The 27693-nt window shown below is 37.3% G+C and overlaps 2 protein-coding genes and 1 long non-coding RNA gene across 3 annotated transcripts; 2 read left to right on the top strand and 1 right to left on the bottom strand.

Annotated features, from left to right (window-relative positions):
- The first annotated feature begins 645 nt into the window (after window positions 1-645).
- Window positions 646-10104, top strand: LOC116776610 (SID1 transmembrane family member 1-like). The gene is made up of 19 exons (XM_032669842.2): window positions 646-851; window positions 1206-1275; window positions 1558-1660; window positions 1920-2021; window positions 2408-2520; window positions 2596-2702; window positions 2969-3056; window positions 3526-3609; window positions 3964-4076; window positions 4373-4494; window positions 5050-5142; window positions 5747-5861; window positions 6163-6238; window positions 6317-6608; window positions 6903-7025; window positions 7774-7890; window positions 8106-8238; window positions 8655-8859; window positions 8936-10104. Exons 1-19 carry the CDS (start codon window positions 718-720, stop codon window positions 9110-9112), a joined length of 2367 nt encoding a protein of 788 aa, XP_032525733.2. The 5' UTR covers window positions 646-717; the 3' UTR covers window positions 9113-10104.
- Window positions 10105-12685: 2581 nt separating this feature from the next.
- LOC116776699 (uncharacterized) lies at window positions 12686-22473 on the top strand. The gene is made up of 4 exons (XM_032669955.2): window positions 12686-13022; window positions 16588-16735; window positions 16993-20820; window positions 20977-22473. Exons 2-4 carry the CDS (start codon window positions 16604-16606, stop codon window positions 21856-21858), a joined length of 4842 nt encoding a protein of 1613 aa, XP_032525846.2. The 5' UTR covers window positions 12686-13022; window positions 16588-16603; the 3' UTR covers window positions 21859-22473.
- Window positions 22474-22633: 160 nt separating this feature from the next.
- LOC133319830 (uncharacterized) lies at window positions 22634-26978 on the bottom strand. Its single transcript, XR_009753318.1, has 2 exons — window positions 25571-26978; window positions 22634-25307 (listed from the first exon to the last, which is right to left on the bottom strand). It is a non-coding gene; the product is annotated as an uncharacterized LOC133319830 (long non-coding RNA).
- Between the last annotated feature and the right edge of the window lie 715 nt (window positions 26979-27693).

Below are 27693 nucleotides of genomic sequence, written 5' to 3' on the forward strand. Positions count from 1 at the left end.
TAGAAATAAAAGTAGTTTTCACAAAATCTTATTACGAATATATGATTTTAAGCTTAAGTTAATATCTATATTATTCATATTAATGTAATCATATTGCAAAGCTGAAAATGAAGACTTTAATATTAATTTGTTTTTATGAAAATACAAATATACTTTTCAAATTTAATTTAAATTTAAATATAATTTATAATATATTGAGATTATTTTAAGTAAACTTTTATAACATAAATCAGATTTGGACCATCATTTAAAGATCTATAACATTTATTGTGCAATAGATTGTGAAAAAATATAATGTGTATTATAATTTTTAAGCAATTGAACTGCGTTAATTCGTGTACAACTGTATTAACTTGGTGTATAGAGTTTTGAAAGCGTTATATTATGTTTGTATGTTTTAAATGAGTTCTTGCTGACACTTTAGAGATCAAAAATTATTGTGATAAATTTTGATAAGACGCATAATATTAATGGAACCTAATCTTGAATATTTATAAGTTTCATAAAAATCTTTTACTTTTTATTATCATATTCAGTACCAAAAATGATTTGAAGATAATTAAAGTTTTCTTTGTATTACTAAATATCTGAATTTTATAGCGGATTTTTATCTTTGGCCTTGTGATAATTTTATGAAAGAGTAACTGTCAAGTGAAAACACTTGACTTTGACATATCGATCAAAATAGTAAATAGTATAAGCGAAAAGTGCTCAAAAATGGAATTCAATTATAAATTTAAAATAATTGTCTCAATATTTATTTCATGTGCTGTAATAAAATCTGGAGCCTCATTTAGTGATATCTCACCGTTACAGAACGGGACCCAAAAGAATTTTGTATACAATAATACGTAAGTATTAGTGAGTTGTTTACAATATTTGTTTGTAAATAATAATAAAAAAAACAATAAAAATGGCAATCTTATCTTACAAATTATTTCCAAAATCCTTCTTTCCACGAGATTTAATAATTACAAAATTATTTATTATATAAGTGCATAATTTGAATTTTCTTTACTATATTGCGACATTGATGACTAATAAGAATTTTTTTAAAAGAATTAGCGGAAGATGGAAACAGCATTTGTTGTTTTAAAATATTACTCTAGTAGCCGTTAAAGAATTTCATACTTTTTTGGTAAATTATAAGAACGAAATTTAAATTTATCTGAATATTTATAATAGTTGTACTGTCTTTTACATAGGTTTATGTATGACCAGACAATTGATGTGATACTCAATGATACAACCACACACATCCTGGACTTCGTTGAGGTAACCACTTAACCAGTCGATCCCATATGCAAATATATTTACATAAAGTTGTGTAGTAATTAAAAAGAATTAAAAAATACTATCCCATCCATTCGAACTTGCTTTAAGTTTTATTTACAGTCCACTAGTTTGTTGTAGTAGTAAAGTAGAAAAAAACAGCTACACTATAATGAATACAAGTCGCATGTGCTTTGTTTAGGATATGGTTATATATTTTGATACAGAATAAAAAAAAATTGAAATTTTCAATAATATGAATTCAATAACTAATTGTTTATTTAGAAGTCACCTGAGTTGTCGGTGTATCCGACGAGAGTGCAAGTTAGTTCGAATGACTCCTTGACACCCGAGTATCCGGTGTTTGTGACGGCCGCACAGCAGAAAGGTACGTACCGGAGATGGTACGGAATTTCAACAATTTAACATGTCATAATATTTTTTTATAAAAGGTTTTTAATCATATACATTTATTATCTAATATGTACTACCTGTTATTTTATAATTCAAACTACATCTCCCGATGTTCCGGTAACTTTGCGGCAATTTAAATGTATTATCATTCTAGTTTAGGAGTTAGTTAGTTATATGAGAGCTCATCATTTTTATCTCCTAATTGTCTTTCTGGTATTTCTTCCTACATCCAGGTGTATCTTCCTGGGAGCTGCCTCTCATTGTGTCCACTAGTCACGCAACTCTTCACTTTGACGAGATGGCCCGGACACTGTGCCCACATGATTCAGGACCCAGTTAGTATATAAATGAAGCTTAAATTGTAATACCTAGATTAAATTATAATAAAATAAAGACTGTTGTCATTTGAATTGGTACTTATGACTAATGTTAGTTGAGTCATTGTTATTACAGATAGCTTCCTTACTGATACAATGAACGTAGTTAGTTAACTTTATCCTTTTATTATTATATTTTGCAAACATATCCTTAAATTTTGGAAAGTATTCTGTGTGACGTTAGGAAGGAAAAATTTCATAAATTGTCCATCCATTGTCGTCTTTGGGAGTTTTTGAGGCAGGAAATTGATCTTTGAGGTCCTAGTGTTCACATGCTATCCGGATGTTTAATGTTTGAGATCGCTATTCTTTATTGATTATTTATGGTTCAATTTCCTCTCTAGATATAACGTCACAAAGCCGACCGACCCTGACGCTGTCCACGTCGAGTCCGAAGAACTTGTCAGTCAGGATCGAGTTACGACGAGTCCACGACTTCTACTTGGAAGTCAACAAGGTTTGAACCCGTGACCCGTCACAATGCTGCTATGGAACTGAGCCAGAGCTCACTCGATCCGGTGTTTTATTCCAGGAAGTCAACTTCAGCGTCACTCCCAGTACACCAAATTATTATTACTTCTCATTCGACCGGGATCCTCTAAACCTGACTCATGGCCAGCACTCGCTACGTTTTCCCAGGTATGGAATCTGCGACGCTGTAGCTAGATGACTAGAAGTGGACATTAATACATGCCACAACACGTGGACACACATTAAGGCATATATTCAAAAGTAATGTTTTAATAAACGAATTGAAGGACTCGTAATTTTTTGACGTATTTTGCAAGTAAGGGAGAGTTTTATAGATTTTGTTTTTAGCCGAAAATTGCTACAAAATTAATTTCTTCCTGTGTACCGCACACGACGTCGGTGGGAGCAGTTAACATTAGTGACATTTGTTCCAGATTTAACTATACGATACCAAAGAGCGTGTTACTGATGATAGATTCGGAGGACGATGTCTGCGCCGTCGTCTCTATACAGAATAATTCTGTAAGTTTACTGATCAGTTGATGTCTTAGTTGTGCTGTGGGATAGAAACGAGCTGGAGGTCCTGATGATGAATTGACACCATGTGTCGATATAGAAATACCAAGAGGATGAAAGTCTTTGGTAACCCCTGAAGGCTCCGGGTCCTATCAGTTATAGAAATTAAAGCTGGTTTAATATTCTTTTTGTTTCTATTCCCCGGAGGAGAAGATGGCATTGAGAAGATCCCATACAATTTGTAGGCTGCCTGAAATAAGTTTACCTCATGAAGGCAGCATTGTTTGTCATCTTCCATTCAATGGGGCAGCATAATACAAAGATGTCTCTTTAGTTATTTTAAACAAACTAATTGTTTTATATTGTAGTATATTTTTGTCATTTTTTCTTGCTCGTTTGTTGTAAAACTGCGCAAAAATAAACTACGAGTTAATCTTGGTGCTGTAGACGTTAAGAATTCGTTTTGTTCTTCAAGTGTCCCGTGTTCGACAACGAAGAGGACGTTCAGTATCAGGGCTACCACTTCACTATGACGACGCGCGGCGGGATCACAGTTACCGTGAGGCTTACATATGACATTATCACTCTTTAAATCCTTACGAGATCATGTTCCTAATGGGATTCCTTAAAAAAATACACATTTTTTATTACTTTTATCAAAATAATAATTTTTTGCTGTACTTAAAATGGGTTCATCTTAAGAATTTGGGTCGAATTTATTTGGTCATAAAAACACTAAAAAGATATAAAAAACAAATCTTTGTTTTTTCGGTGCATCGACAAAATATATAACATGTGGATCCCTTCTACGAATCTCTACGCTGTGATATTTTTCTACGATTTGTATCAAATCTTACCAGCTTCAGTTCTGTAGAGGCAATACATTAAGGCCTCATGTGTTTCTATGAACCAGCAATCGATGTTCCCGCGAGGTTTCTACGTGGTGTTCATAGTGAAGGAGAGCGACGAGGAGTGTACAGGAGTACCTGACAACGTCCACGCTGATAAGAGAATCAAGAGATTTAGGTTAGTATTTGATAACTCAATAAAAGATTCTAAGAATCACTTGAGAATTATAGTTGTACATAAAACAAAGTAATGTAGATATTGCTGTTTCAAATAAGATCAAGTAATATTCAGCGTTTGTTTACATTTTATGTGTGCGGGGGAAAGTTATCTGTCTATGGAGCTCGTTTAAATTTTTTGGTACAAGATGAATCTTAAAGTGGAACAACTCAACTATATCTGTCAGTTCTTATCAGCTTCATGTATCGTGGTGTCACACCACCATCTCCGACTTATCACACGGTATGTACCAACAGATTGGTAGCCGTGCCGTCAGTGTCCTACTCTGATTATGTAACAGGAGCTCTGGCTGCGCTGGCGCTGGTGATGCTGGTCGCTCTGCTGGCACCTGTCGCCACCGCCCTCTCGTGTCGCAGCAGTGAGTTCAGATCGTCATTAACCAGCATACTTAATGTATAAGCAACAAGTGTTTAGAATTTCATAAACATTATAAAGCTCTGTTAGCATAGTGGTTTATAACTGCTCGTGGATGAGATGTCGATATATCTCTCATATAATTTGGTTATATTTTAAAAATTATGGCGTATCTTTTATGGGAAAATTTCATTTTACCCATATCAAAGTTGGTAGAGTCTAGCTGGGGTCAAATAACTATAGCTTGAACATGGACTGGCTCGACCGGGGAAGTATCGCCCTCTCACAGAAGATCGGCGTGAAGTAGTCTTTAATGGCTGCGTTTCGTCCGACGAGTGACAGAGCCGATTGCCTTTTCCCTTTTCCCATCCTTTCCTCTCCCTTTTCCCCAGTCAAGAGTGGCAACGCATCCCCAAAACTACGTTGTGAATGTCCATAGGCAACGGTAACTACCTGCATCAGGTAGGCCGTCTGCAGTTTGCACCCTTTAGCATTAAAACAATTCATAACTTTAGCTTGTACTGGGCTACTTAATGTAACGTTTTTTGTGTCATCACAGGTGAAGTATTAATAATAGAAGACCCACTGCCTTCCGGGTCCAGGACCGACACCACCGCCAGCGAGACGGCGCCGATGTTTAATAGAAGTGATGGTGAGATTAGACCCAAGAAAGGGCTATCATACAATGACATTATATCGATTTTTATGTGTTCATCATTATTATAAGACTTAAGTTTTTTATTGTTTTGACTAAATAATATTTATATGGGCCTATTATTTGTTTCCCTTTTTTTAAATTAATTAGTCTATGATTACAATAATGTAGAGATGATTTTTCATCTCAGTCCTACACAGATGATATTATAAAGTAAGCAAATGACTGTATTGTATTAATGATTACGCTCATTACATTGGTCAGTGAGAAAAAAAAAGAAAGTACGATATTAACTTCTTGTTTTAAAAATAGATTTTTAAGAACTTTCCACTAAACTCACCAATCCTATAAGTTAAATATCGATAATTCAAAACTTGCCCGTCATTAAAGGTCCTATTTAGGAAAATTAAGATCTTTATTAAATGCAAAAGTTTAACATCTTTATTAAGTTATTTAATGTGATGTAATTTGGAAAAATAAAAAAAAATTAAGTCGAAATTGAGGGTAATTTTGATCTCAATTGAAATTAAATCAGTGTTTGGAAAATAATTAGATGTTTTATGAATTTCGAGTCCGCGTACAACTGTTTGGATTGTTCTAGAATCTGATCTAGAGTCTGAGCCTGAGGTGGAGGTCGAGGCGTCTTTGCCTGTGCCGCTCACCCTGGCCGGGCTCAGTCGGGCGAAGCCTGTAGCACATGACAGGCGATCCAACAGGTGCGTTGAAGGAAATGAATCGAGTTCAGTGTCTGCTGCAATGTTGGTGGCCTTATTCATTCGTGTTCTTGTCGTCCGCTGATAGACCTCAAGTGCGTTGTTATGGTAGCAGATAATGAAATATATGAAAATAAAAACATTAATAAGGTGAAATCCAAAAAAAGGGAAAATATTGAAGTACATTTAGGGTCGGCTCGTGTTTAAGTTTTTGTGTGTACCATCCTTTATTAGGGATTTGTTGGTCTTATGTTTCCACATTGGACTAACCAAACCCCAAGACTTGTAAGTGATCATTCCGTAGGTACTTCTGGAGCGCGTTGACGGTAGCGGTGGTGTACGCGCTGCCGGTGGTGCAGCTCCTCATAACCTACCAGCGGGTGAGTGCTGCGCGCCGTGTCGCATCTGATGCATCATGATTACACAAGTTTTGAAGTCTGTTTCCTTCTCTCCGCCAGCTTATATTCCAGACCGGTGACCAAGACGTGTGCTACTATAACTTCCTGTGCGCTCACCCCCTCGGTCCCTTCGCTGACTTCAATCACGTCTTCTCCAATCTGGGTTACGTGTTGCTGGGTATAGTGTTCGCGATCCAGGTGCGGTGTGGCGGGGCCGGGGGGGCGGGGAGGGAGGCGCTCGGTATACCGCAACACCGCGGTCTATTATACTCGATGGCGTTGGCGCTCTTCATGGAGGGACTCCTCTCCGCCTGCTACCATCTATGCCCCAATAAGATGAACTTCCAGTTCGGTGAGACCACACACACAAACACACACACACACACACACACAAATGTGTATAAACAGCTGCAAATGTAACATAAACATCGTGTAAGCCGAATTCTTTCAAAATCAAAACTTCTTATTTATATTGTATTCAAGGAAAACATAACACATCAAGCACGGTTTAAAAATAAAACGGATCGGACGCCTGTCACATTTAGGTTTCTAACGTGAAGACTTCCTAGTCCCAGCTCTAAGACCACGGGCCACTAACCACGGAACATTCTGGAAGTTCGTCTTGTATTGTTGTTGTATGTTGTAGACTCGTCGTTCATGTACGTGATAGCTGTTCTGTGCATCGTGAAGCTGTACCAGTCGCGGCACCCGGACGTGAACGCCAGCGCGCACACCACTTTCATGCTGATAGCGTGTCTGATGGCTATAGGTGAGTAGTCCGCGAGCTTCTCATCAAGATCCTCGTCCCATTAAAACGAACTCTATGATTGTAATTTTAACCTGATTTAGTTCCAACCTGTAGTTTGGAGACTTCGACAAAATTGGCCTCTATTTATTCTGTGAGATGGTGGAGCCTAGCAGTGGTCGAGTTACTACAGCTCGCACAAGGGATGGCTCGACCGGGGAAGTACCGACCTCTCACAGAAGATCGGCGAGAAGTAGTTTGTAATGATTGCGTTTCGTCCGATGAGTGAGAGAGCCGGTTGCCCTTACCCTTTTTCCATCCTTTCTTGTCCTTTCCCTTTTCCCTCTCTCTCCCACCTTTTCCTCCCCCTCTTCCCCAATCAAGGGAGGCAACACACCCGCAAATCTATGTTGCGGATGTCCATGGCGAACGGTAACTACCTTCCATCGGGTAGCCCGTCTGCTTGGTTGCCCCCTTTAGCATAAAATAAAAAGCTTTGTGATATTAACCGTACTTAAACGCAACAAAGAAACTTTAACGCAGTAATAATGCGCAGGAATTTTAGGACGATGTAACGACGTATCGATTGGATATCAATAGACAGTTCTTAAACTAATCGTATATGGAATTGTAATTGCCAATTTACTTCCAAGAACTTAAGGAGTCGACAGAAATAAGGCCAACAAGGCCTTTGATATTTATATATTGGCTATAGTATTCCTATCCCCGACATGGCCGCGTCTCCCTTCTCACCTCCCGGTGTCTGGTCCAGGTCTGTTGGGTATCATGTACCCGAGCCTGTACTTCTGGTGGCTGTTCACTGTGCTGCACCTCGCCGCCTGCTTCTTCCTAACACTCAATATATATTACGTCGGCAAGTTGAAGATGGGTCAGTAGAATCCTTTGGTTTCTATTAAAGCGTACAGACACACAGGTCCTTTTTGAGAAATTTGCAATAGATGTTTTTTTTGTTAAGAAAGAACCAAATGTACTTTTTTTATCATGTTAATTAATATAAGTTTTCCTTCAAAACAGTTAGCTTAAACTTTATACCAACAATTATCTCTAACAGTTTATCGTAGAGTCCATTGTGTTACTCCCCAGATCGCTCGCTGCCGTATCAGGCTTGGTCCGGTCTGAGAACTCACGGCTGGTCGTCGTTTAGGGTGAAGTATCCTGCGCGGGCGGCTCTCATAGCTGTGGCGAATGTGGCCAACTGGGCGCTCGCGGGATACGGGTGAGAAAAGACCCCATGATCGATGATAGGAGGAGATAGGGAGATTGTGACTAGAGTACAAATGATTCTGATGACACTGAAATATATTAGAATAACTTGGTAACAGAAACTACTCTCGAATATATACAGGAATTAGAAGTGGGAGGGTCTGGATGTGGATACAGAAATAAATAATAATATTGTGATGATGTACTATCATGACGAACGCCTGTCGAGACGAAAGCGGAAGGAGGCGACGACCGGCGTGCAGCGAGATGCTGAGACTGTTAATTATAAGGAATATTCTCAATATAATTTGTGTCATTGGGTTGTACATAGAGTTAAAGTGTCAGATTTATTTCAATAAAATGAAAGTAGTTTTTGTGTTTTTCTCCATCTACCTTCGTCAGATAGCTATATGATGAACCCTGCCGCAGTCTGTACGAGCACAACAAGGACTTCGCGCGCCACCTGCTGGCGATCCTGATGGGGAACGCGATCCTGTACACGCTGGGCTACGTGTTCATGAAGCTGCTGCACCGGGAGACGGTCCCGCTGGCCGCCTGGCTGTGGCTGGGCGCGGCGCACCTCACGTGGGCGGGCGCGGCGGTGTTGTTCCTGTCCTCGAGGACCAAGTGGTCGGTGAGTTCACCCGCACACGGCCACAGGACCCGTCCGTTCCTCGCGAAGCTCGTGCTGATGTCCTTCCTCTCTCCAGCAAACCGCGGCCCAGTCCCGCACCCACAACGCCGTGTGCTCGTCTCTGCGCGTGTTCGACGAGCACGATCTGTGGCACCTGTCGTCGGCGGCCGCGGTGTTCTTCTCCTTCAACGTGCTGCTGGTGCTGGACACGCCGCTCGACAACACTCCCAGACACCTCATACCCAGCTTCTAGATGACCTCAAACTTACCGATAGAACACGTGTTCTGTATATACGCTACCTTACGTAAATGAGCTTAAGGCTCATTTTGCTCTAATATTTATTAATTTTTAATTAAACTTCACAGATAAAATATAGGAATTAATAATAATTCGTATTTAATTCTTATCTGTGATAAATATGATCGTATTTTAAATATAGCACTGACCGGATGTGTTTTATGTTTGTTTGCTGAACAAAAATTATGTTTCTTTAAGATAATTTAATAATATACAAAAAAATATTCATAGTACGTCAACTCCTGCTTAAAATCATAAACGTTACGTAAAATAATGTAATATATATATATATATATATATATATATATATATATATATATATATATATATATATATATATATATATATATATATATATATATATTAGTTTATAAGCATTATATAACAAACCGATTTAAATCACCTGTCACTCCATCCTTCGCCAACAACGCTCCCTGTCGCTGCACCATGCTCGTGGTTCAGGACTTCAGGACACGGTAAAGCGTTGACGACCTTTTGCTATATAATAGATAATATTTGTCAAACTACTCTGATGCATGAATTATTTCACGGACTGAAATGTCGTTATTAAAATGTATATATTTGTAAGTAAACGTATGATTTTCTGGTAATAAAAAGAACTACGAACAAAGAAACGTTATAAAATGTGCCGCCAGCTATAGCGTTCTTTTAGGAACCTTACTGTATTGAGATAGAGTTAATTTTCTCGCTCGCTAAATTCTCACATTATTATAAACAAATAAGCCATCAATATTCAGAATAATATTACATGCGACCTTATCTTTAAGCGCATAGAAGTTATTTTTGCATGTACTGTGATTGCGTGTGTTACCATATGAGAAAATATTTTTTGCGACGGGTGCTCAAATGAATATCGATATTGGCTGTTTGCTTTGAAACGGAATAACGGCTGACAACAAAGAAATAAATAAAATAAATTAAAAATATTTTTGTTTTATTTTAATTAAACCGAATACATTAATATTTCTGGAATAAATATATTTTTTGGACTTAAAGATTTTGATATTTATATAGTTTTCACATGTAATATGGATAGGAAATAATAAAATAACGTACAAATATACTTATATGGATTCCTATATGAATATTTACCTTTTAGCGAACATGGTTATTAGTTTACTGCAAAGTAATAGCCACATTAATTTGAAATTATATATTTTAGAATAAAGTTAACCTTAAATAGGACCTGAACAAGCCAGGGCATCCTCTGGAGCACGGAAGGACAGGTTTTCATAATATCAGTATAAAGTATGAAAACTTGTCAAATGCCAGGTTCTCCTTTGCTGTACTCCGCCACCAACTTCATTATCAGGCGCTGATGTGATACGTGGCTCTAAATATATAACAGTAAATCTCAATAGTTTATATTTATAAGAAAGTTAAATTAATTGTTTCACTATATTCTATTTTTAAATTGTTCACTTAATTAGTTTCATTGAAAATTAAAAAAGTTGTGCGTTGGAGTCTCCGCGCGGAAGTGAAATTTCGAAATGGCAAACAATTCTCATCCACTAAATTTGGAAATAAAATCCAGTCCTATTAAATTATACGTGTCTCAAATCAAAGTGTAAAATAATGAAAATTACAAATGAATTAATATAGAACAACAATACCATGCTCATGTGCTTGGAATCTACCGACTCTCTCTTTCTCTCTCTTTCTTTCTACATTTGTGTATCTTTCTTTCTACATTTGTGTATCTTTCTTTCTCTCTCCCTCAGCGTAAGATATTTAACGCAACCTTGTTGGAAGTCGCATAATTATGTTCCTTTCAAAATAACATGTTAATCTGAATATTATATTTTAGTGGATAGTATGCACAGACGCTATCGGAGACATTAGCTTGCTCCGAGATCTTGTTGCTCTCCCTGTATCACTGAGCAAATGATGAGAAGTGATCCCTATGTGTCGCCGATAGCGTTTATGAGCAGTCGGTTTTTTAAATATTTTTTTTATTTAAGTTTACTCTTGTCCCAAAAATATATAATTTTGATTTTTTTTTATTTTTCACCAATACGGCGAGTCAATTACCACCACCAGTCAGATGAAGCTACGACTGTAAGGCGCGCACAAGAATTAGACACCATAGCATTAAAAAAAAAGGAATAGATACAAGTAAAAGAAACCTATTCAAAATATAACGAGTCGAACCTCCAACTTCTTGGATTTATGTCGCACTCGTCCCCGTCGCTTTGCACATCAATAATGGCCGTCCTTATCCTTAACCGAAACAGTCACTAAGTAAATATAATGACTTATTCCAATCAATTTAGCTTTCCATATCACTTATCAGTATCATACGAGAATTATAAATATCCGATGATGAAAGAATTGCTGTTTGTAAATAACTTGTTTAAACCGTTTCTAATAAAATCAATCTGATATGACAGACCTTCGCTGTTGGTGATCCATGGACCTGGAGCATATGCAAATACATCACCTGAGGTGATGTTATATCCTACCTCAATGGTAACCCAAAAACGACAGTCAGTGATTTTTCATTAAGTTTTGATAATAACAAAATATATTATTAATAAACTAAATAAGTATAATATTAACTAATGTACGCTATGATGTCGCAAATATTTCACAACTCATCACTGACCACCTTTGGAAATAGTCATGAGTAACGCGTGCAACATAGAGTGTGATTCCATATTTTTGTAAAGCATGAACAATTGTTTTAAAATAGATCAATGTACATTGTACTATAAATTATTTTAGTATAAGTAACGAGTTAACGAACCAGATACGAGAAATAAGTGAATTCGGATTAAACATATTCCAGTGCAAACATTAAAATGAAATTACGTTTTTCAGATTTTATTTCCGAATAGAACTAGTATAGGCGATTTTATTTCCGTTTCGATCACCGTGACCGCGGTTGATAAAGTAATAAGAAAATGTGAAAATGATATATTAAAGATCACAAGTTTTAGACATCACCATCTCAAACATGCTAATTTTATGTCAACTACAGTTATTGTTTAAAGAACGAAACAATTCTTTGATGCTTCAAAACATCGCTGTTTAAAATGCAATTAATATAGCACGATGTCCCATGTAGGGCACCGGTATTGACTTCCGTCGTGGCATACTTAGAGCATTCAATTACCATAAAAGAGGGAATTTACGAAGTCTTACGTCTTAATGGACGGACCGCACACATTGATCTAGTTCGGCTGTCGGCGACCTACATAGTAAACAATTATAGGTAGCGATGAGCGATGACCTGCCCACCTTGTGGATATCGTCGATGCCCTAGTGGCACACTTACGACCCTGCAAAGCGCATGTGCAAGCGGTTTGAATGAACCCTGGCCACGCCACTTGGGAACCACTTGCTCTCCACCGAAAACACAAAGCGCTCACTCAAAAATGTTAGTTAATGAAATCGGCTCTGTGCTGTAACTCATTAATTTGGTGAGATGATTAGTGCCGTCGCCGTCACGTAAATAAATATACATTTAAATGGACTAAAATAACTATAACTCATTTGAAGTACATATATCTTGTATTCGTGTATCAAGTATGTGTTTGGACTTGAACATTTAAATAATGTTTGATTTAAAGTAAAGGACATTAAAATTGATTAATGGCAACATCTAGCTGTCTCGATTTATAGAAAAATGGCCGATTCTCATAACGTCAAAACTCTTTAGGCGAGTTACACAAGTATATATATGGATCCGGACGAAAACGTGTGATTTTTATCGAAAACGAAATCCAGAAGTGCTTATATAGTGCGTGACAAAACCTCAGTGATTGTTAATTATTCACACTAACAAGATATTTGTTACACGGTGGACGGAGGCAAACAACTGCTCTCTTGAATTTAATGCACGGTAAGTAAATTAATTTTACAGTTTATATTATAAATCAACTCGAATTTTATAATGATAACCAGAAGTTTCACTCATAACACTAGTTATATATACATGCGATGCTTGTTGTTTTTGTACAATTTACCCTTGGAATAGAGGTCTTTCGATATAAAACAAAGAGTAAAGAGGCCTTGATAACACTCGTCTGATAGTAATATCGCATCGAATTCCTATTTAAGCATTTATATCAAAATATCAAGGATGTCAGACCCACAAATAGACTCCTCATCTGCGACATTGTGCCTTCAACATTCCCTCGTCGATTCCCTCGTCGTAGTAAACCTCAAACATAATGACGGTACCGCAAATCTGTTTGATTACACAGCATTTTTATGTAGAAGCTTTTAAATCATGAGACAATCTCCAATGAGTCAACCGCACTCAGCTCAGTGTAGAACATTTCCTCCTACAATAAGGTTGTTTCAAACTAAAATGCACACATCGCTGCATCTAAAATACCATTTACAAGTCTTCAAAATAGGAGCATCACAGTTACGGCCAACAAAATTGATTTTAAAGATTTCTGTTTATTTATATGTAAGGTTGTCATATAAAATAATCAATCAAGAGTGCAGGCTCTTATGTACACAGGTCTTGAGGTAAGTCAGCTTTTAAGGGTATTACTTGATTTCAACAGTCAATATAGTAAATCATAGCATTCATTATTAAGCAGTAAGCTTAAATGTTTAAAAAATATATGTAGTGCTTATAAAATATATTATCTAATTTTAAGTATAGACTGAAAACATTTATATGTATGTAAAAACAAAACAGTCAGTGTGGATGTTATGTACTGTATGAAATTCATACAAAGTTGTATTTTAAGTTAATTATATTATTTGCTAGCTGTTGCCTGTGGCTTTGCTTATGTATTAAAACTTGGCTGAGATGTGCTCTATCATCACTATGAGTTTTGTGTCCGGAAGGTCCCTTAACCAGAAGTTGACTTGATGATGGAACTTTAAGGCGAAACCCATCTTGAAGTCAGTTAAAAAGCAGCCTAAGTAATCCTCATGTCATAACTTACCTTTGAGCGAATTTCTTATTAAAATAGGTCCATATATTCAAAACGGCATAGATTAACCTGAACTTACAAATAACAAATTATATTTTTGATGTGGTTATCATATATGTACTTTTTCATGTGTTTAGTGAGAAGCTGTTAATTTGAAATTACAAACACATACATATAAATATAAAGTGTATATAAGTTTATATATATATAAAGTGAGGGCGCGCATTCGAAACCTGGCAATGTGATCTTTTCCGAGTCATATGTACTTACTAATAATATTTAGACAACACTGATGGATAGTCAAGGAAAACATGATGAGGAAACCTGGTCTTATAATTTCAAATTATAAGATTGAAATCGCCAACTCGTCTTGAGCAAGTGTGGTGATTAATGCTTACCTTCTCCGTGTGAGACGAGGCCTTTGCTCAGCAGTGGGCTCCGATAGGCTGATGATGATGATGATGATGATATATATATTTAAAAAATCTCAATATTCTAAAGTATTTGCAGAATAAATGTATATCTCTATAGCCAAGAATCTCTGTTACTTTCTGTTCACTACCGTCAATTCACATGGAGGTATTAGTTAATCATATTATGATACATGTTATGATAATCATTACGCAAGATGTCATCTCATCTGCTTGTGATCACAGTTGTTGTAAAGGAACGGAAACATCAGGATCATGAACATGTAATATAATTTAAAATATGAAGTATCAGAGAAAGTTACTTTCTGTTAGATAGGAGCCCTAAAACCTACACCTGGGTCGCAAGTCCTAGGCACTGTTGAAGCTCCTCCCAATACCATGGTGTACCCATTGAATGCTAAGAGGATTCGTCTCTGTGCACACATTAATGTTTTTGATTTTGTTGAACCTAAAACACATGACATATTTCCTGCAACATGAAAAAAAACCTATAACATACAATTTTAAGAAAAGTTTGTATTCCAAACAAATGATTTAAATTGCAATTGCATTAATAGTTGCTTAACAAATTGCAATATAATACTACAATATTTCACAATATTAATTAAATTATGCAATGAATTGCTCACACCTTAAGTTAATTGATCTTATTCTTGTGGAACGATACGTTTTTGTTTTATTTATTTGTGATAACTCAAACTGGGTTATGAGCTTCACCTTCATACTCTTATTATCATTTTATATTATATATATTGTGTATTGAATATTTTTTTGGTGTATATCCATCAAGTCATTCTGTTCCTCATCACAGCTGAACAGAGGACTTCACCGACAACCTGTCGCTGCAAACCAAAAATTAAGTATCACTCCAATTACTGTTATTCAGTGACTCTATACAGTTTCAATGCTTGGCAGTTCTCCAGGTAATAGCACCTCCTCATTATCCTAAGATAAATTTCCTGTTTATATTGTTTGAACATTGAGAGGAGTGTCTTGTTTTATGTTATGGTGACCAGCACATTGTCTACTTGAGTTCATGGCTGTACCAACAAAGATCACTTTTCAATTTTGTCTTCAGACTACAATATTATTTTACTTGTCGTTTTGTTGACTCTCTGCCTGATAGCTTTCTGATACACTCGGTGCCACCTTCCATGCACCTGTAAAGTCTGCTTCTCATGTACAGTCCAACAAGCCAGCACATTGATTAAACACCTCTGCCCGTCTGTTGAATTATGCCGATGTCAGCGGTTTGCAATAAACTGTGAGGATTTTTGTATTCTTTTGTTTCTGTCTTGGTTTTGTGTAGACGCCGTCATAGACACTTAATATAGGGAACGGTGTTAGGTTTTTTAAACTGTTTTGTCGTCCTGGTAATGATTTGTAATTGATGCGGTCAGCTTGCGGTCGTCTAAAGACTTTATACGATTTAGTAATTATCTTTTTTGTACTTCTGAGTATAAAAGACTCGTATCCTAATTAACACTAACGTTTTCTAATCAATAGTAATAATAACAAATCAATAGTAATAATAAGAATACAACGGAAATATATGAATATCTAGTAAAGTCGACAAAGCAGATAAACACGTGGGACGGAAATCGGAGTTTGGTCGGAGCTCGCTTAGTCCAAGGATGTTGGATTTTTAAGTTCAGTCCTCTGGAGACAAGCATATCATATGACAGTATTTTATCTAAACTTATATTTGCAACGAAGCTTGTGTGTAACATATCTCTAGACGACGGAGCTCCAAAACAAAAAAGGGCTTTGAATGTAACCATCAAGTTGACAGTCCGACGTCAATTTATGAGTGTCGGTGTAGTGAGTTGTTTGGTCTATAACCGCAAAAACCAAACTTTATCAGGTTATTAAAGTCTTGAAGGAAGGCTTCGTATTTTTATGTAATTGGTAAATACCCAGACAGCTCACTCGGCTTGTTTTTGAGATGATTACGTTATAGGAATGTCAATGAATCCTGTTTGTGATATTTTGATGACGTTTTATGAAATAGAGGTAAAAAATTGATGTTTATCATTTCAGTACGCATGGTATATAGTTACCAACGATTATTTGTGTGCAGATGTGAAGGTGTCGGTATGTGGGGCGCGTGGGGCGCGCAGGCGGGCTGGTGGTGCGGCGCGCTGGCGGCCGCGCTGCTGGCGCTGCTCGCGTTGTGTCGCCGCGCCCAGAAGAGGACACCGCCGCGACCGCCTGGCACCGTCACACAGGTTTGTACTTCATGTTTGTAGTACATTACAGAAGAGCTTTAACATAAGGTCATTACTCCTTCATCCTTCCGGAATGTCGAGGAGGCGTAAAATAAACCATGAAACTGCTTGTCAATCAATGTCTTTGTCTGATGTTACTTTTTTCACGGAATGGCTGGTCAGTAACAAAGCGATAGTTTTAATTCCTCGTTTCCATGACATCATATCGATATCCATATGTATGTGGTCCCGCTGTAATCTCGTGTATGTTATTGCAGGTGCAGATCGTGTATGGCGGTCCGGCGCGTGTAGTCGTGGCTGGTCCGCCGCCGGGCGCGGCTCGTGCTACAGCGTCCCTGTCGGCTGCGCCGCCCCCCGACCCTCCGACCCCCGCCGACCCCCCGCAACCCGCTCTCCCACAAATCCTCGTCGTCCAGGACAGCACTCAAAATACTGTCCCCCAACAGAGTGACCCTCAACCCTCGAGCTCCCAAGGCCCCAGACCTCTGGAGTACCACGGTATCCCCAAATTGCCACTTCCTGAGCAGTGGCTCCATAAACGACCTTTCGATTACAAGTACTCTGCTATACCCCGACCTCTAGCTCAAATCGTCAGCTCGGATCTATCAGTAGATCTGCAGAGAGAGTCGCGGGCTAAGAAATTTAGTGCTACGAGGTCGCCATCGTTGGAAAAAGACGAGAAGTCCCCCTTCGTTAGCAGTGCTAAGTCTGAAGATATGGAAGTGTTCGGTTTCGATGCTGAATCCGTGAGAAAATTAAGTGAAGATAGAGAAAAACCCGTGGAAATGGCGGAACCTCCGCCACAGTCTCCACAAGAGAGCGATAAAGAAATGTCGCCCATTAACCTCAGGAGGTTCCGGTCAGTGAGCACTCGCCTTAATCTGTGCAGTGTCAGCGAAAGCCCCCACCCCGAAGGTCATCAAGAAAGGTTGGAAATGCAGAACTCCCCTCGCGTCATTGAATGCAGTTCCGCCAAAGAGAAGTCATCGGGTACTAAATTCGACTTCTCTCCAAAAATCCTAGCTGATAGCATGTGCTCCCCGCGTTTCTTCACCCCCCCCGAGATGGTTTCACCGATGTTCTTCGCGGAACCTTCACCAAAATCGGTTTATTACGATAGCGTGCGATCTCCGAAGTTTTTTCCTGAAACTCCACGAGACGTTGAGGTGCCGCAATCGCCGCGTCTTTTGGGTGACCATCGAAACAAAACGAACGGCTTAACCGAGAAACCGACCTCTCCGAAGGTTTTAAGTGCTCGACCCAGTCCTAAGGTTCATAGTCACAATAAAGAGAATTACTTCACCTTCGAACAAGCGAGTGCCACAGAAGAGAGTGCAGCGAGGATGTCGCCCAGACCGAGGAGGTACGGAGGAAGAAATTCCATAGAAAGAGAAAGGTTCACGCCCCCCGCTGATAAAGAAGTTAAGAAATACAGGCGACACAACAGTTGCGACACGAGTTACAAAAGTGTAGAGTTAAATATATCCAAGTGTGATAATATCTTAGAGACTGATGCCACCACCGTGGATGTGATAGAGAAAGACGTAGTGGACTGCTGTGCCAAAGTAGACTCCTTGCATGTCGATGCGAAACTTGAAAGTGATAAACACGAATTGAAGCCAATATCGAATACAGCGCAAGCGAGACGACAACGATTAAAATCGATATCACTCGACTCCGATAATGCCAAAATAATCGAACAGAATTTAGGTTTACCGATAGCGAAACAAATGAAAGACCAAATGAATGAGGCGTATAAGAATCAAGAAGTGAGTACATCGTGCGAGAGTATGGAGAGGTACCCAAAAACACCGACAGCTGAACGACATATATTCAAATTTGATGCAGAGCATAACGAAAAACCTGAGCCAGAGGCTAAACCGGAAGTAAAACAGAAAAAGTGCCTTCGTCAAAGTTCTGACACGCAGTCTTTTCTTGATATGCCCAGGTTTTCTCCTAAAGAATTTGAAATAACGGTTACATCAGAGGAAGGCGACACTACAGCCGCTGAAACACAGACCAAAAGGAAAGGCAAGAATTTGAGAAACTTAACAATAGATTTGTCTAAACGAGACAGTGATTTAGAAAAAGAATTGCTCGAATTCGAAAAATTGTATACGGACGCCGAAGAAAAGAAAGTTAAAACGCCAACACTGAAAGTTAAGGCTACTTCATTAGACTCATCAGAGAGTGTAAACCTCTCATTGCCGCCCAAGAAGTCTCTGGAAGTTCCGCAGAACTCCATATCAGTTCCAAACACGCCGAAGCGTCAGTTGAAGAGAATTTTGGCTCAGAAAAGCGGAAAACATGACTTTGTTGTTGGGAAACTGGGTTATAATACCATTCAGAGTGGCGCAGACCAAAGACGGTTATACATGAAGGGACAGGATAGTGGGATATTTTTACGGGAAAACCACGCAAGTCTCATGCTGTACCAACCAGGAACATCTCGTATTGGTTCGAGGACAATGGGTTCATTCGACGAAAATATGGCGGATAATGCACCAGAAATAAATATCGTTGAAAGTAGACCTTTTCACATAGATCCAGGTCAAACACTTGGTTCCAATCTGCTTAACTACAAACAGAATCTAAGCGTATCCAGCACAAACTTGAAGACTCTTCCTGAAGGAGTTCCGTCTGATGATTTCGAACCTAGCGCAGAAGACGAGAAAGTTGTGAAAAAACTACATAGACGGAATTCCAATCAGAGTTTAATGCTAAGTACACATAGCTTACAAGAGTCCAATTGTTCGCTCAGCAGCGCTGGTACCTCCTGCCACAACCTCAATACAGTCAGAACTAGCATATCGAATTTCAGTCTGAATGACCACAGGCAGAAAAAACTGTCTCTGGAAAGGAGGGATTCAAACGTCAGTATAAACCCCATGGATCATATTACACCCACAACACGGGTCATATGTTCCTCGAACACGAATTTAACCGGAGACGTGTCAAAGAACTGCTTACTGCAGCGGCGCGGATCCAATAACAGCTTAACGTTAAACATACATTCTTCAAATAATTTAAGTCGGCATTCTAGTAACAGTTCCTTAAACAAAGATGCTAAAATCGGCCATAAAAAGGGTCTATTGGAGCGTAGGAGCTCAAACACATCTCTCACCCTGAACATAAACTCTTCAAATCCTCAGCTGTCTACTAATAGAGGATTGAGTATATCAAACTACAACCTGAACGGATCGACCTGCAACCTAAGTAGATACAACAGTAACCACAGCATAGACAACGCGGAACCTCGGAAAGGTATCTTGGAAAGGCGTAGTTCGAACACGTCTCTCACTCTAAACATCCCTCAGGAACCTCGAGATCTGGAGATAGATGAGACGATGTTAGACGCGAACTTGAAAGATATTCCGCACAGAGACAAACACAGAAAATCGTTAAGCACGGAAAATTTGATACCGAAATCCTATAAAAACAGGACACGCCTGCGGTCGACTGAAAAGGGTTTCGGTTCACACGATAATCTATGGTCAACGTCCTTCAGTGAACAGGAGTATGGACAGAATTTGACATACGTCTGCGGCGATCAGGAAAATGAGATTATTTATGCGTTCGGCCGTCAAGAAGACCAGAATTTCCAAGCTGGTTTTGTTAGGAACATTACCACGAAGCCACTTAGTCCTCAGAGCACTTCCGAGGACTTTAGGTTATACTTAGCTAATATGCAACACTTACAGAATGCATCTAGCGTATTAACTCGTCAGCAGCTTAGGGACTTAAACGACGTTTTCCAAAATGGTTACTCCAAAGTTAAATGTCTCAGTACAAACGAAGGCCAACATTGCTGTACTGGCAGAGTTGACGACATCGCCAAGGAAAACCCTCAGATGGTGATCCCAGAGGTAGCACCACAACCATGTTCGGAATACCAAAAGATGCTATTGAGGAATCTCCATCAGGAGTTCTGGGATATGCCGACAAATTTTCAGGAAAAGCCCATAGTTTCTGGATCACATCCCAAGAACAGATACAAGACGATCTTACCAAACGAACATTCCAGGTTCATTCTACGAGCGGACGCTGGCAATACCGAGGGCTACATTAACGCCAACTATATCAAGGTTTGTGGGAACTCATTACTTTACTTCAATTTATTTAAGAGGTATTCCGTAATTTCTTTGCTAGAAATATTTGTTCTTGATTAAGTTAGTCAATTAGATATAATGAGATGTTCCTGGTGTGATTTTATGTTGACCAAAAAATAAAAACAATTCCAGGGCCACGAATACACTAAAAACAGCTACATCGCGACGCAGGGTCCGCTTCAGAACACCGTCTATGACTTCTGGCTCATGGTGCGCCAGAATAATATGGAACTTCAGGCCAGAGCGGAGACATTACTTAACAGGACAGAGGAAAGGTCAGAAGCTATACAGAAAATAGTGATGCTCACCAACTTTATCGAGAACAATAGACAGAAATGCGAGAAATACTTCCCCTTAGAGAAAGGCGAGGAGATCGCCATATCCAGTCCAATCTCGAGCGAAACTTGTTCAGAAGACTCGCCCAAAAACAGTTTTATCATAAAGAATGTGGGTATGTCTAAAAAATCTGGCTACACCGTCCGGAAGCTGGATGTGAGGTATAGTGGGGAAACCGAATCCTTAACAGTATACCACTACTGGTTCCACAACTGGGCTGATCACAAGTGCCCCAAAGACGTGAACGCTTTACTCAACCTAAGTCTGGACGTTTTACGAGAAGACATCAATGATTTCGAGGCTCGCGATGACGAGAAGGACGAACAGTGCAAGTGCGTCGACAGCCCCAAGGGCTCCAAGTTCGTGTTTCCGCCGATGGAGTCGGCGAGTGTCGCGTGTCCGGTCAAAGTGTGCGTCTCCACTCCCATGAAGTTCACGAACGAGAGCAACTCCCCGCCCACCATAGTCCACTGCTCGGCCGGCATAGGGCGCACCGGCTGCCTCATCGCCATACTGAACGGCATCAAGCAGCTGACGAGCGAGGAGAAGGTGGACGTGCTGGGTATCGTGTGTAACATGAGACTCAACAGGGGCGGGATGGTGCAGAACTCTGAGCAGTACGAACTGATACATAAAGTGCTCTGCCTCTTTGAGCAGGCCTGCCTGCCACACTTATAGTCGTCTCCTAAACAATGTAGGGTAGTCCTTGAATATATTTGTTTGTTTGTATTGGTTCCTGACTAAATCTAAGCACATAATATTTAATTTATTGTTACTATAAGCAAATTCATAGCAAAAGCTGACAATTATGTTTGTACATTGAAAGAGATGGTTCTGTGTAATATATGTAGGTGTAACTGAATGATGTTCTACGCTTCCCCTATTGATGTAGCTTAAGAGATTTTCTATGGACATGTTTATGACTTGAAGTATTGGCGACACCGATCAACTATTTTATATGAAATTTACAAATAACATATTTAATTTAGAATCTTAATGTTTATGTGATGGAATTACTTCCATGCCGTCTTGTTTGTCTCCTGAGCGGTGCCAGTGGGCTCCCCGAACCGAGCGGGCCTTGTCAGTGAGTGTTGAGGCTCAGTGTTGCAGTCTCCGCTGAGAGACAACTTGGGATTCATCTATAAATAGCATTATTTATTTACCTTTTAGTTCATAAGTTTTAGTCATCTTGATATAAAGTGATGTACATACGAGTGTCCTGAATTATTATTATTATTTTTATTTTATTTTAAATATTCTATGCGGAGAAATATATAGTACAAAATAGTTTTAGTCTATATTTTATTTTTTCTCCTTTTTTATATATATATATCGGGTTTTTATTTTTCATACAACATGCATTCTCAAAACGGACTGATTATATAAATATTGAGACATTTAAATTTATAGAATAAAAAGTATTTTTCAATTAGAATATTTTTTCGAAGGCTACAAAATAATAACTATTTTACTATCATCCGAGCGTAAAGCTAAGTATTATATTTTAACATATAACAGTAAGTAAACACAGGTGCAATATTGAACCGGTAATGATTAAACATTAAGCAGATAGTCTCGAGTCAATAAGATCGTTGTTTATATGTAATTTAAATTTATAATGAACAAAAAACATTTAAATCGTCATAATAATAGTTTAAAACAAATTGTCGTGTTAATAACGTAATTAACTAAAACCTTTAACGTACATTACGTTACTAGAAAAATAGCTTAAAGCACACTTTTTATTCTGTTCCCAAAAATCCTATAATCGAAACGCGTAGCTTGAATTTGTCTTTAAACAAACTTTCGTGACAAACAATTTATCACCTATTTTTTTTTTTGCTAAAAAACAACGCATCAGATTCTAACAGATTTAGCGTGACGAATTTGTTATTTACAACTAACAGTTAAATTATAGCCATGATTATAGTGATGGGGAAAACCAATATCAGAGTTGACAAGTGCGGACAGTATTTGTATTAACTTTTAATTAAAGTTAGATTAATGGCCGTTCCTAATTAACCTTGCGTTGAATGTACCAAGGACGCGATATATTATTTTGTGATGAATTGTACGCTCTCGTGCGATTTAGACAGATCGTTAATGATTAGGAAAATTTATTCCGACGATTCATGGATGTTATATTTGTTTTAAATAGTTAACATTATTTATATTTAGCTGCTGAACGGTTCTATGCCACATCTGTTATACATGCTGTATTTATTGCTGTAGTGAAAATGATTTTACAAAAACTAGATTTAATGAAATAGATAAAATATTTAAAACACACTTCGCCTACCTCTGACCCAACATTATAGACAACAATTATTACGTATTTTGGATGTTCTTTCTACTAAAACTTTTTTAGTTTTCCTTTACTACAATTGTAACTAAACTTGAGTGTTAAATTTTGTGCAAAATTACGTAAGAAAAGTTGACAAAATATAATAATTATATAGCACGTACTTATTAAGACACTAACTATTAATTGATATAATATGTATGTCTTATTTATATACGAATAGTATAATAGTGTAATAGATATGTTTAACTGATTTGTATGTAATATATATTATTATAGTGTAGTGGTATATCTATACAAAAAAATATATATAAAAAATGTTTTTATTATTTATGAAAGTATGCAACCTTTCTGTTGTAATAATTTTGTATAAATTCAATGTAACATTATATCAACTCATATAAATGATTAATATTTCTTAATATTTAATAATTTCAGATTGGTCTACAATGTTATACATAATTAAATATTAATAGTAATATGATATATTCTAAGGTGAATCTGAAGTAGTATAGTTGTAATTAATATTTTCGCTTTTATTTTGCGTCCTCTCAATCAAAATGGCGACCGAGAATTTGAAAAATACAACGTGTTTTTATATATTTCTATTAAACCTTATTTTTAAACGTTACTATTAAAATGGCAGTTAGCACGTTACATCAGCGAGCGAACGCAAAATAAAAGCCGCTGTAAGAAAAGAACACCAAATACTTAGATCTAATTCGTTAATGTTTTCTAACTGTATTGTATAGATGTTGTATATTTTATTTGTATAAATGTATAATTCTTTACACATACAGATATAACACAAATCAATGTGATTTTCGCGCCATTTTTCTAATATTCGTATGTCATTTTTGCGTCTGTCAAAAGTCAACTGTTATTGTTAAATGCTTACTTGCGTCATGATCGTTCTTAATTATAAACAAACAATCATTTTTTGTATGTGTAAGTATAGTACAAAGTTTCTTCCAGGTAACAGGTATATACTAACACGAGTGTATGGACAGTAGGTAACATAATATTTGCAGAGCAAACACTTCGAAAAGTACTGTGCAAACATATATGAGGATATATGTACTTTATACTCGCTTCATTGAAACTTATGTCGGTTATTTGTGAATTTTTATTGCGATTTAGTAAAGCAAGGTGGCGTTCAGAAGATTAGACTTATGTGTTGAGAAATCCGAATATTACGGATTCGTCTTACTCGTGGAACATTGTATAATTTAATTTATTCGAACAATTTATACTTATATAGGTTTTGTAAGACAATTTTATTTATCCTGTTTGTTATACAGCATACAGCATCAATGTTTTTCTTGAACTAATTTCTTCTGTGTAAAAGCGAGTATGTTTGAAGCCATTGTTACAGGATATTTGTAGTTATTTAGTCATTATATTATACACAACGAACACGAAACTTATTAATGTGACTGAAAAACTACATTCCGCTTATGAAAGTAATGGCCCAAAAATGTTCTCGGATATCCGTGTTGGACACGTGTTCACTCAGCCGCCATCTTTTCTTTTCCTTTATTTACGTTACAGTAAACAATGAATCCTGATCTGTGTCAAAACGACATATTTTTTTTTATTTTTATAGTATCGCTAACTAACAATTTATCGCTTACGTCGTTTGTATAACGAGCTATAAAAATGTGTTTAAATATCTGTATGTGTGAAATAAATATAAGTAAGTATGCGTTACTGTGAATATTGTTTTAATAAAATTATGACTTTATTATTTTATTTCAATTTTGATTAAAAGATGTATCGATATATAATGGCTTGCATTTTTGTCTTCGCTTTGTGCGGAAAGTATCTGGAACAAAAAAAAAATAATATGAAAAGTTAATTTTATAAGACTTGAATTATTCTAAAGAATAAAAATTAATACAAAACATACAAAATAATATGAATAAATAAAGACAAGTATGTGTAATGAACGTAAAAAGTTTGTATGCTTATTTTGTGTTTCCTTTTTTATCTGTGGTGTTTGCTGAATTAGGAAAACAAAATGTCGATGAACTTAGGTATGTTAAATAACACAAGCCTAGATATGGTCACAGATAGATATATATATACCTAAAGAGCAACACACTTGTATACTTGAAATATCTTCTGATCTTCTAGTATATCTGTATATCATCTACCTCCCCTCGTGGTGCTTCATCATCAGGCATTTTTTTCTACAGCTCACGTGTCTTCTATAAACACAACAAACGTGACTCCATCCTGACGCGGCCGAGTGTATTTGCCGTCCAAATTCAACTATCCGTATGAGTTCAACAAACATTACCTCACGCCACTCGTATATTTTTGTTTTTCTACAAGTTTGTTTAGTTTTTCGTTCTCATATTATTTGTGACGATGATTCAGTTGTATTTGATGTATACGTTTTGTTCTGTACGTGTCCTGACACGTTTCTAACACACTTACTCGGTGTACACAAGCCTCGCCGAGGTGCTGATTTAAATTAATTAAACTTTAAAGGTCAACAAACTAATTTAAATAAGATTAATGCGCTTGAAAGAAGGTAACTTTTTAATTGGAATAATTATAAGATTAGATCTTTCGGAGTTTTAAGCTTATAAAATATAATTTTTACTAAATTTTTCCCCTAACTTTGTCCGCATGAACTTCGTAATTAGAATCAGAGAGACATGTATGTAGTGACCCGACTGTCAGCGGCCTGTATAGTGTATGTCACGTGATTTCACATACGATACAAATGCCGGGATGTGGTCCAGGAGTAAGTCCACGGAGGGAGGGGATGCGGTATAGACTATGTCTTAGACTGGTGTGTAAACTACGTCGCTGTAAGGATTCATCATAATCTGTATCGTACTTTTTGCATAACACATGAATTCTCACAGACTTTAGCATGTATAACATCAGAGACGCTTTATAATGAACAGGATGTCGTTGGTACACTCGCTACAAATTAAATACATTTAATAATAAAATATAATTTGTTTGACAAATATTGAATATTCTGTGCACAGACAACAGTATCTTGAGATCTCTCATCAGGTTGTCGATCAACCAGTTATACGCCAAATATACGATTTGTGACCACATAATAAATACACAATGTTAACGATAGGCTTACTAAAAGTTAGCATCGTCACTGCATACTTTACGTTAACAGTTTTTTCCTCATAAATCTTGTCACATTCGTGTAGCTACAACGATTCGTATGTTATTTCGATGTATGCATGTGGGAAACGTGTTGTGTGTGAGTGTGTTCCGTCACGCTCGTTCGTTTGTTCACAATTCAGTGATTTTAAACGTTTTATTTATTTACCACGCGTTACAACAAACATTGCGTTTTTTGAACGCGAATTATTATATATACATTTATAAGTGCTAGGAGGAAAAATATGGACTTTTTTGGTTTGGTGAAATAAATTTAAACAGATAAGAGTTCGCTAGTATTTAAATGATTTTCCGATACATGATGTGTTTATCGGAAGAACTAGGGACGTATTTATTGCTTGAATTGAATTGAATTCATAAGAAAATTACTTAAATAAAAAAAAAACATTCCCTACAATGATATGTACATAACACTATCAATCTTTACAAGTTAGTTAGTTAGTTAGTTATAACCCTTTTTCATTTTCATTCGTCATTGAGTATAAATGTAAAAATTATTAACGGACAGGTATTTCTTCGTGATTTTGCCTAGACATCGAATTGTTTCATAAAGTTATTATAACAAAAATACGAGAATGGATTTATTGATTATTATTGTTAATGTTGAATAATGTACAGTGACTTGTATCACATGTTCGTTATGTAGAAAAATATGAATAGAGGGAAACACACGACATACAACAACCACAACGATAAAACGACTCATTTAATTTACTTAATAAATGACCGTAAACAATATTATACCTGATAAATACAGGATGTGCGGATACCATACCCTCGCCTTAGGAAATAGACCATTATTATATTCTCACCACAGAGAGGTGCCGGGTCCATCGTTGCTGAGAGAGGAGCTTCAACAGTGCCTGGGACTTGCGACCCAGGTGTAGGTTTAAGGGGCACTATCTAACGCGCGTTAAACGCTCACCTCCACCGTCCAAGCTCCTCTCTCTACCTCACTAAATTTTAAACGAACCTACTAGTTCTGCCTTCGAAGCCTTCATAGAATCTGAACAATCACGTAAGCTCGCTTGTATGTTTTTGTAAGTTTT

The sequence above is a fragment of the Danaus plexippus genome, chromosome 30, assembly GCF_018135715.1.
Source record: "Danaus plexippus chromosome 30, MEX_DaPlex, whole genome shotgun sequence".
Taxonomy (NCBI): domain Eukaryota; kingdom Metazoa; phylum Arthropoda; class Insecta; order Lepidoptera; family Nymphalidae; genus Danaus; species Danaus plexippus.